This window comes from Sceloporus undulatus, chromosome 1 (genome assembly GCF_019175285.1).
Source record: "Sceloporus undulatus isolate JIND9_A2432 ecotype Alabama chromosome 1, SceUnd_v1.1, whole genome shotgun sequence".
In the NCBI taxonomy this organism is placed as follows: domain Eukaryota; kingdom Metazoa; phylum Chordata; class Lepidosauria; order Squamata; family Phrynosomatidae; genus Sceloporus; species Sceloporus undulatus.
Window position 1 is genome coordinate 256009100 of NC_056522.1, and position 11149 is coordinate 256020248.

The 11149-nt window shown below is 40.9% G+C and overlaps 1 protein-coding gene across 1 annotated transcript; it reads left to right on the forward strand.

Annotated features, from left to right (window-relative positions):
* Window positions 1–849: 849 nt before the first annotated feature.
* On the forward strand, window positions 850–10427 carry CNTF (ciliary neurotrophic factor). Its single transcript, XM_042438319.1, has 2 exons — window positions 850–1544; window positions 5662–10427. The coding sequence occupies exons 1-2, from the start codon at window positions 1431–1433 to the stop codon at window positions 6148–6150; spliced, it is 603 nt and encodes a 200-aa protein (XP_042294253.1). The 5' UTR covers window positions 850–1430; the 3' UTR covers window positions 6151–10427.
* The last annotated feature ends 722 nt before the right edge of the window (window positions 10428–11149 follow it).

Sequence of the window (11149 nt, forward strand, 5' to 3'; positions counted from 1 at the left end):
GCCTGTAGAAGAAGATCCCTCCCTCCAATCTATCTGCCTTGGTCCAGGCCTCAGAGGGAGAGATGAACCACTGGACCTCATCCCCTTTCCCACCACCATCCCCTTCTTTTGTTTTGTGTCTTTTAGATTGTAAGCCTGAGGGCAGGGAACCATCTAATTAAAATAATTGTAAGCCGCTCTGATAACCTGTAGGGCTGAAGGGTGGGGTAGAAATACCATAAATAAAAAAAAAATAGGTTGTTAAAATGAGTACCCAGCTTGTTGGGGGAAATTGGCTTACACATTGTAAACTGCTTAGGGAGTGCTGAGAAGTGGTATAGAAATGTACTTGCTATTGCAGAGAGACAAAACATTACTAGATGTTGTCAGAGTGCAACTTTCCTTAAAAGTCATTTGGTTGCTATAAATTGACAGATGACTTGAAGATGTGTGCACTCACATGGACACATTCTACACACCTTTGCATTAAGATACACAATTCTGCAGCCTGAGCCAGAATGTTAGAATGCAACTAGAAAGTTGAGCTTTCAGTCCCCACTGAGCTGTGAAATTCACTGGAGGACCATAGAACAGTAACTCATTACCTCACAGGGCTGTTGAGATGATCAAGTGGGGAGGGAGGAGGAAGAGGACACTTTCAAATCCTTGGAGTTCATGTGTTTATAAACATAAAAATTCAGACCTAAGGGGATGTTGCATGTTCAGATTGGCAGCTGTGTCCGTTGGTCCTATGCTCTCTGAGTAGAGGAGAAAGCATTTGGATAATACAGCAACACCAATTAAACTAGGCCTTGCTAAAAGGATTCATATTACAAACAACCTCTAAAAAAATGTGCTGAATACTTTAGATTGTTGAAGTAGAATGATTTCACAGTTCTGTTTTTTAAAAAGCCAGTGGTGTGACTCAGTTTCTTTTGTGTCCTCATTGTGAATTATTAAGCTTTGTCACATGGAATTGATAAGGATTAGCAGGACGCTGACCTGGCTAGTAGCAAATCAAAATCAGAGCAGTGGAAAATCATGCAGGGAAAGGGAGGATGCAAGCAAGCCAGAGGGAGAGAAAAGGCAATATGTGGGAGCAGACAAGGGGAGGTTAAAAGCAAGCCAGAGGGGGAGAAAGGGTAATATGTGGGAGCAGACAACTGCTATGCACAGCCTGTAAGAATAGAGTAGGTGTTAGAGCTGGGAAAAGGTTGCTCCCGTTAATCTCCAAGGGTTAAGCTCCACTGCCAGGAATTTGTAGTTTCTTCTCAGGCCGCAGGGGATGGAAGAGGGAGGGTGGGAGAGAGAGATGTGCCAAGCGCACAAGTGGAGAATTCTCTACTGGTCTGGAATGCATGAGCTGAGCAAGGGACTCTGGTGGATACCCAGCTGTGTGAGCAGTGTGTACCTCCGCTACACTGTCACCTTTCGGCCAGCTAGACTGGGAGATGGCTTCAACACAACGACTGCCTGTGACCTCCCAGCACCATGAGCTCTGCCATCCCACTGTACATCTCCTGAGAAAGATGCGCTCGGATGTCAGTACCCTTCTTGAGTCCTATGTAAGTCTTTTGTTTTTTCTGTATGTCTCATAGCCTTTCCTTAGTCTGTCTCTTCTTTTACAGCTTCAAAATTCCAGGCACTTTATTTAGATGAATGAGAAGGTGCATTCTGTTTTTGGTCTCTTAGATGAGGAGGTTACTTTTCAATTTTGGGGGGAGAGTAAAACACTTGTGTGATGTGTTTATTATTATTATTATTATTATCAGCTGTGGTCACATTCCTTCTTTCTCCCATGCACATTCCTTGTTTCCATGTTGTCCTCAAAATAACAACTCTGTGAGGCAGGTCAGGCTGAGGGTGCCCAAGGTGGGTTTCATAGTTCTCTCAAGTCCCAATCCAGGACTCTAATCACTACATCATGCAGTTCCTCAGCATTTTAAAAGCTTTAGCAAAGTGAGAGGGAAAATGGCCCTCAAGAAAAGAGTACTGGACTTATTAGTGCTACTAACCCCTGTTGTGCTTAAACTGAATCCCTTGTTTGATTTGTAATCATAGAGCGATATAAGCATACCTTGTTGTGGATAGGTTAGAACCTTGTTCACATAGCATCTTTCTTAATTTATTCAATTTGAAACTGTTAAGTGTCCGTCCCGTCCCCCCCCCCCAACTCATTTTGTTTGTGTTTAGTTAAATCCAGTTCTTTGGTGCAGTGTCTAATCTTGATCGGATGACTGCCTTTGAGTCCTCCTTTCCCCATTCCCTTTCAAAATCTGGTTTTTAAAATGTTATTTTTCAACAAGAGATGAAATCGCTGTTGCATAGAATATATAACTGGCATGGGCAACATGTCATATATATTAGCCCACTCTCTGTGCAAAGGCAGATCCATCCACCTACCTGCCCATTTATCCACCCACAATCCAGCTAGTGCTTCATTGAAGGAAAGGGCAGGACAAATAGCTCTAGATAACTCAAGCAATCCTATTGAGCCACATATTGTGGAGTGGATGAGGAGGATCAATGAAATAAGGAAGATTTGACCTAGAGCAACAAATACTACCTACCCACCCATCCTGTTGCAAATCTGGTGACAATCCATCAAACCACATGTGTGAGCAAAATCTATTAACTGATTTCTTAGAAGGAATATTTTGGAGCAGTCTATCAAGGTAAGTAAATTTGCCAGCTTTACCAAATTGTCTAGACTGAGCTGAAATCAGGAGTAACTTCATATGGTGGTATACCTGTCTGAAGTTGTGGGGTGAAAAGAGAAATTAACTGATGTGGAATTATACTGTCCCTATAATATACAGTAGTACCATCTTGTGGTAACTGTATAAATTCAAGTTGTGTGCCTTCAAGTTGTTTCTGACTTATGGAGACCTGAAGATGAACCTGTCACAGTTTTCTCTGCAAGCTTTGTTCAGAGAGGATTTGCCTTCCTCTAAAGCTATAAGTATGTGACATGCCAGAGCCACTCAATGGGTTTCCATGGCTGAGCGGTGATTCAAAGCCTAATCTTTGGAGTCATAGCCTGGCACTCAAACCACTACACTATGTTGGCTCTCATAACTTCAGGTAACTACAAGAATTGTTCTTATCTTCAAGTCGACCTGTCCTAGAATTTTCTTTCATTTGTTCAGATAGGGGTTGCCTTTGCCCTCCTCTGAGGCTGAGAGAATGTGGCTTGCCCAAGGTCACCCAGTGGGTTTCCATGGTTGAGTGGGAATTGCAGCTCTGCTCTCCTGGAGTCCAACACTCTGCCCACTACACCGTTCTGATGAGCACCTCCTTTTTGAAGTTTTAAGAGAGGCAGATGTGTTAGTCCATTTCAATACAGTATTTTAAAAAGGGTTATTGTGAAACTCTCAAGAAATCTACTCCAGTTATCTTGGGTTTTTTGAATTCAGATTTGTACTTTATGCCTCTACAGTTTTATATTTTGGTACACTAAATGTTGTCTAGTATCTGTTCTCATAGCCTCTTCATTAAATGGTCAGGTTAATGCACAAGCAGCAAATAGAAGTTTGACCAGAACTTCTAAAACTTCACATCAGTTTGTAAATTTTTGAACTTTCCAGAGACTTTCATTGGATGTTACAAAAAAAATGAGTTGGAGGGTAGGAAAGAGAAGGGCTAGTAACTGATTTGACATTGACTCAGTTGGGGTTGATGTTGAAGGCATGGTGTTTGCATGATGCAAGGAAAGAAAAGGGAGCTGCAGACTTTGACACGAGCCTCTGTCACAGAGGTAGGAATCATGTAGTTTTCCAGATGCTGCTGGAGTGAAGTTTCCATCATTCCTTGCCATTTTCTATGGAAGTTAGGGCTACTGGAATTTGTAGTTCAGGAAATTTGGAAGGCCACAGGATTCCCATTCCTTGCTCTGTCTAACAGATGATGGAATGGTTATATCTTCCATCTTAAGTAACTTCTATGAATACTGGGAGGAAGAAATGCAGAAAAGTTTAATCCTCCTTTTTTGAAAATGTAAAACATTTATTTCCATCCTAGGTAAAGGTTGCTGAGCCAGCATGTGTAGTGGTTTGACTGCTGGACTACAACTTTGGGGACCAGAATTTGAATCCACACTCAACCACAGAAGCCCCCTGGATGACCTTGGAAAAGTCACAGTCTCTGAGTTTCAGAGGAAGGGAAAGTCAAATCCCCTTTGAACAAGAAAACTGTGTAATGGGATCACCGTAGGGTTGCTGTAAGTTAGAAATGACTTGAAGGCACACAACAACAAAAGCTCACCAGTTCCATAATTGGGGGAAAAGAAAGAAATAAAGCAGTCTTTGTCTTAACAAGGCAGCTATTATCTAAATTGTTTGTTCACTATTTTAAATACAGGACTAGATATAAAATAGTATATCTGTAGCATATAAAAAAACCAAAGGAATGCTTCTTTTTCAACTATTATCCAGCAGTAGAGTCTGAAGCTATTTCCCAGTACAGTACAAGAAAAACGGGGGGGGGGGGGGGGCCAGGCCCTTTCAAGGATTTCAAACTACGCATAATGCTACAAACTCAGCTGGGTATGTTTAGCCTGGAGAAGAGAAGGTTAAGAGGTGACATGATAGCTATGTATAAATATTTGAAGGGATGTCATATTGACGGTGGAGCAAGCTTGTTTTTTTTGCTATTCTAGACTAGAACATGGGGCAACGGATTCAAACTACAAGAAAAAAAAATTCCACCTGAACATTAGGAAGAACTTTGTGATAGTAATTGCGGTTTGACTGTGGGATATGCTGCCTCAGAGAGTGGTGGAGTCTCCTTCTTTGGAGGTTTTTAAACAGAGACTGGATGACCATCTGCTGGGAGTGCTTTGATTGTGTATTCCTGCATGGTAGAATGAGGTTGAACTGGATGCCCCTTGTGGTCTCTTCCAGCTCTAGGATTGGGATAAGACAACATCTTATGAAATGCTCCTTAAGGAAGACTCTTGATAAAAGAAGGCATGTTGAGGGGACACACAGAGTGAATGTTAGTTTGTATATCTTTTCTCTATCATACTTCTCTCATCAGATCTTTGTGGATTGACCATAATAATTAACTTCTAGCTTTCTCATAGTGGCCATGATTCTTCTTATTTAAGGGAAGTGTGGTAGTTGATCTATTGTCAGGCACTCGTTGATTTCATGCAAGTTTAAATGTCTTGAGGGAACTACAGAACTGATTGTATCTGCAGAGGTTCCTTTCTGGCGCTCCCCACAGATAGCAAAAAGTGTGGCACCTCAGCTCCCATTATTATCAATGGATGCAAAACATGTGAGCAACCACATTGGCACAGCCATGGTGTGTGCTGTGATTCATGGGGCAGGGCCATTCGTGGATGCTTCAATCCGCAGATGGCTAACCTGCCAATATAGAGGGCTGACTGTACTTCTTTGTCGTTATTGTGTACCTTCAAGTGGTTTCAGACTTATGGTGACCCTAAGGTGAATCGATTACAGGGTGGGTTTCCTTGGTTGAGTGGTGAATCAAACACTGATCTCCAGAGTGTAGCCCAATGCTCAAACCACTACACCACAATGACTCTTATAGGCAGTTTTTGTGCACAAGATGAACTGCTGTTGGGTGATGTTGCATTGAAATGGGGGAAAATATATGCCAGAAAATGTTGAAAACCATTCTCTTCCCATTACCTCTTTTCAATCTTTATCCTTTTAGGCTGAGAAGCAAGGGCTGGACACCAACTTCAGCCTTGACTCAATTGATGGTGTACCTGTAGCTGACACTGAACACTGGAGTGAGATTTCAGATGCTGAGCGGCTGGGAATTAACTTGAAAGCCTATTGGGCTTTTGAGATTTTGCTGGATGAAATCCTGGAAGAGCAGAGATCCAACTTGACACCTACTGATGATGATTTCCATAAATCTATCCAGTCGGTCATGCTCCAAGTGTCTGCACTGGCTTACCAGCTGGAGGAACTCATGGTCATCTTGAATCACAATGTGCCTACCAGAGAACTGGAAGGTACCAGAGGCACTGGTAAACATGGCTTATTTGAGAAGAAAATGAGAGGCATGAAGGTGCTGCAGGAACTTGCTCAGTGGACTGTCAGGTCTGTACGGGACTTACACCAAGTCTCCAAGTCACTTCAGGCAGGCATTATCCCATGCAAAACTCAACACCTGGCTCATGCCCAAGAGAAATGAGGCTGCTCTTCTCTGTTGGAGCTGTCTCAAAGACAAAATACTTCATGCTCAGTTATGGCTTATTAGACTGAACAGTGTAGTCACAGTGAGCCCTCTGAGAGGGGTGAAGTGAATAATGCATTTCAAGTGTTAGTATTTATTTCCTTTTAAGTAATTATTAAATTTAAGCCATTTGACAGTATCTTTTTGGATACATTTGCAAAATTACGTTTTTGTGAATATAATCTCCCCTAGCCTGGTGCTCCCACAACAACTTCACTGATCAGATGTGGTTATTATTTATTCACATTTTCCCACTTGTTTTCCCCAAGAACTCAGTGGGCCATAGCACAACTGTACAACAACCTTTTCTGAATTTCAGCCACAAGAGATTGGAAGTCAAGTTTAATGAACAAAATATTTCAGCCTGATTCTCCTTTTTCCAAACATCCTTCTTGCTGAACCACAGTGGTTTGTTTGTGGTTTAATCAAAATACTATGTGAAGTTTTAATATTGCATACTTGTAGGAGCTGTTGGTGGGAGAAAAGTCTGACTTGAAATGAATTCACTTATCAGTAGCCCATCTGAGGAATTTCCATGAACTTGCAAGGGCTATAAGTGAGTAAAGCAGGAGTGGGAATTTTGAGTTTATTCAAATATTATTAGATTGCAATCCCCAGCATTCTTCATGATAGTGGAGCTGGCTAGGCTGATGGGACTTACCCTCCACCAACCTCTGAAGGGCCACATGATTCCCACTCCTGGAGTAAAGAGTAGCAGTGAGAATAACTTCATTCCATTTGGATCTTTACACTCTCTGCAACTGCCAGGATTAAACTCTGTTGTACATGGTACATGATAGATTTCTGCTCAGATCCAGAAACTCAGCACTTGTCAGAGTCATCTCAGAATTGCTATTCGTGGCTTTCAGCTGGGTAAAATGCCAAGTTGGCTTGGGGGTCTAGTGGAGCTCCACCACTTGGAGTAAATAATTATAACATCATAGTATCCAACAAATGGAAAGAATGTGCTTTTCAGGTCCTCAATTTTGCCACTACCAGTTTCAAGTCATATAAATCCACATTCCAGAAATGCTTAGTTCTGATACTGAACATGGTGAAAAGGTAATTAACCCTGCAAGCTTAAAAGATGCACCAGGTAAATGTGTGAAAGTATACCCATGCTCAGATTGTTCATGCTTTGTTAGGATGTGAGAGAGGCTTTTCCCAGTGGCTGCCCCCAGTTTGTGGAATTCACTTTCATGGGAAGAAGCCCTGGCTCCCTCTCTGCTCACCTTCCACCAACAGGCAAAGATCTTTGTATTTTGATAGGTTGGCCACGAACTGGCTGCTGCAGAGATATCTTTTAAGGAGGGTGGGTTTTACCTTCCCCCATTTCCTGTTATATTTTTAAATTGTTTTAAAGCTGCTCTGTTTGGTTTCAATATGATAGCTAATTTAATCTGTATAAATTGTTCTTCAGTGTCATCACTGATTGGTTTTAATATGTATTTTGTTTTAATTCATGTTGTAAACTGTCTTACAACATGGGAGAAAGGTAGAATGCATGAATGAAAAAAATAAATATTGCTAAATATTCACAGAGCTATATATTCAGCCCTTCCTTCTCCCATTAGTTTACAACATTTGCTTAAAAATTATTTGCAGTATTTATAGCAGGAAGAAGCAACTTCTGAGCATTCATACATGATATTGGGAGTTGTAGTTTGACTCCAATGAGCAGCCAAAGATTCCCCATTCTGTCTGTTGGTGGAGAGTGTGGTTTAGAGCTTGGAACTGATGGGCAGCAAGTAATGTGCCTGTCTGTAATTGGTTACCCATTTTGTAATGTGGATGAGACAGAGTAACATTTCAAGCAACACTGTTTTACTGGTTAAAGGAGTAATGTTTTCTAATTACTGTACTGTTAAAGTTGCAATTAAAATGGCATTTAAAAAGCTATTTGACAGGAATTTTTCAAGGTTTATGCCATTCTCTTATCAATCATGCATTTTTTAAAGTACTGAAAATTAACAAAATTAACAAGCAATGCAAAATGAATAATGCAACAGAATATTTGAAGCAATAATAACAAATTACTTTTAAAATGCCCACAATGGGTCGCAGGAACAAATTGCTTTGGGAAAGCAGTGTTTCAAACTCTTGTAAAATTTTTAGATCTGAAAAGCCCTGTGTTTAAGTGGCTTTGTTTCCACTGTAAACAAGGGAAAGCACTATTCCCTAAATTTGTTTTTTATTGGGAAGTGTCTATTAATTTTCATTGAGAGCTGTACTCACTGAAAAATAAATTGAATTTAAAATTACAATATGCAAAGGTTGGGTGGAAAAAATATTAATAATGCTACCTAGAAATGTTGAGTTACAAACCAGTTAGGGTTTTGTTTTGAAAACCTGGTAAGTTATTTGATTTATTTAAAGCCACAATTCTAGCTAGTCTAGGTGAATAAGGGGCTATATAGACCGGCCTGAAAGGCTGGCCTGTGGGCGGAGTTGGGGCACAGTGTCCTGATGACGCATGCCCTGACTCTGTTCCCAGAGCGCCATGATGCTGTGTGCCACTCCAGACAGCACACAGCATCATGATGCACCTCCAGCACTGTGTCCAGTTGATGCAGCACTGAAGGGGTGCCATATAGCTGCACCACCGCAGCTATGGCACCCTCGCAAGGCTGCATCGGGACCGCAGCATGAGGTTGACATGGCCCTGATCCAGCGTGAAAAGGGGCAGTTGCAGGCTGTGCCTTCGGAGTAGTCTGTATAACCCCTAAATCCCATTGAATATTGTTACAATATTGAAGAATATTTTAAACATCTGAGTAAATTTGCATAGAATTACTGCATGACAATGATTAAAATTCACTGCAATCTTATGCATGTTTGCTTGTGAATAAATCTCATGGATAGCAATAGAAATTATTCCTGGGCAAACACAATAGGATTGTGGACTTAGTTAAATGAGCTGATACAACTCTCAATCCAAAATGTAAATGCTATGTTATGTGAACTGCTATTTAAACTTATTTATAACGGAGACAGGGATTGTTGTTCATAAAATCAGCAGTGGTTCTTGTTTTAGGACCACTTAATATGAATAAATTAATCTATAGAATAACCTCTTTGAGTTCAGATTTAATTTCGAAGAACAATTGGGAATCAAAAACCAACTGGGATTTTGAAATGTTTACAACTCATTTTCTTTAAACCAGGAAAACAAAACAAAACTGTATAGTCCCAGGCCTAAATGAATCAAAATCTGAGTTTTAGTTGGTGGGGGCAGTTTCTGTTCATGAACTTTGCCAAATAGAGAAGAACAAAGACTTCACTCAGAGCAGTTCCAGATAGGACTTTTGTCATGCTATGGCACTGGCTCCTCCACTGAATTTTATGTGGGCTTCGTCAAATATCATTGGAATCCACTTACAACCCTCCCTAATTTTTCCTCTACTGTTTCTGCTGTCTTTTTTTAAAAAAAACTTAAGAGTTCTGTTCAGGAGAAAAAGACAGAATAGTTATATAGTTCCTTTTAATTGCTAGTTTGAGGAGCCTTCTGTCTGGAAATGCTCTCAGCATGCACAGAAAGATGAGGAAAGGAACATAAGATTTTTCAGCACACTTCTTTGTTAAATTGGATAAACATTTATGTCTGTGGAGATGGATCAGAGTATGTAGTAAAGTCTGGAATTACTTGTGTTGTGTGTCCTCTAAGAACCCTGCATTAAAATAGCCAATATATTTTCTTCCCAGGCTCCATGCATAATTTTCCCCCATAAATAATTCAAAACTTGGTGAACTGGTAGATTTTTTTGAATTGGGAGTATTTTTAGTAATAGGAGGAGAGAGACAGGTGAGGGGATGAGCAACAGAAAAGACGTGAGGGAAAGGGAAATATGACAAAGGCTGCCTCTGCAACAGTGAAGTTTCACATTGAACTCATTGAGTTGATTCCCAGCTTTGTCATGCTTACAGTAGGCCTATTGGCTAACTTCAATCTGATTGATTTCAATAGGTTTATTGAATTATTATTGTAATGTATCAAATTATGATTACATCTGGATCCAACATAGTGGGTTTTACTTCTGAATAAAATGTGTGTATATGTGACTTTGCCATACAGTTGTTTGTCTTAACAAAAGTTGACCTCTGGTTTTAAAAACCAGAAAAAAGTCAACCCCTCCCCCCTTTGAAATAATACCTCTGAGCCCAGGAAAGTCTAAAGCAGGGGTAGGCAACCTTTTTGAGCCGGGGGCCGGGTTGCTGTCCCTCAGACAACTGGGGGTCCGAAGCCAAAAAAATAAATAATTAAATAATTATAAAAAAATTAAACACATAAATAAACCGGGACAAATGTAGGACAAAATATTCAAATGGAGGAAACTTTTTATATAAAAAATGGAGGACACGTGAAACAATTTGCTGCTTTTTAAAAAAATGTTAATATAAATGCATGTTTCTGAGGCTTCTATAGACAATTGCCCCCCTTGTCCGCCGCTTCCCCCCCCCTTGCCTGCCTCCTCCTGATAGGCCAAAGCCCCCACTCCCTCACGCGAGAGGCCAAAGGCTCCGGCGGCAATCGGCGGCAGGACTGGGCTGGGGCCGGTCCCAAGGCCTTGCCGGGCCGCATCCGGGCCGCAGGTTGCCTACCCCGGTCTAAAAACATGGAGAACGTGCCCTCATGGCCTGTATGGACATAGGGCTTGCAGAGTTTTTCAAAAGTAAAAACTGCCTCCATTGCCCCAATGCACAGGATTGCCCACAGTTGTCTAAACTTGCTTTAAAGATTACTATAAAAGTTATTACCCCACTATATTGTATTAGTGTCTTTTCAGTTATAGTATTTATGATTCCATGCTAACAAACATGGTAACAGTTTATGGAATCCTGGGATCTGCAGTTTGGTGGGGCACCAGAGTTTCCTGGTAATGAATTCTAAGCACCTCTCCTGAACTGTAAATCCCAGGATTTTTAAGGATGTTGCAATGGCAATCAAAGTTGAATCCCA

Excerpts from the sequence above, each read along its gene's own strand:
- CNTF (XM_042438319.1), top strand. The coding sequence starts at position 1,431 with ATGGCTTCAACACAACGACTGCCTGTGACCTCCCAGCACCATGAGCTC. Across the intron at positions 1,545-5,661 it reads GTACCCTTCTTGAGTCCTAT|GCTGAGAAGCAAGGGCTGGA; the intron begins GTAAGTCTTTTG and ends TTATCCTTTTAG.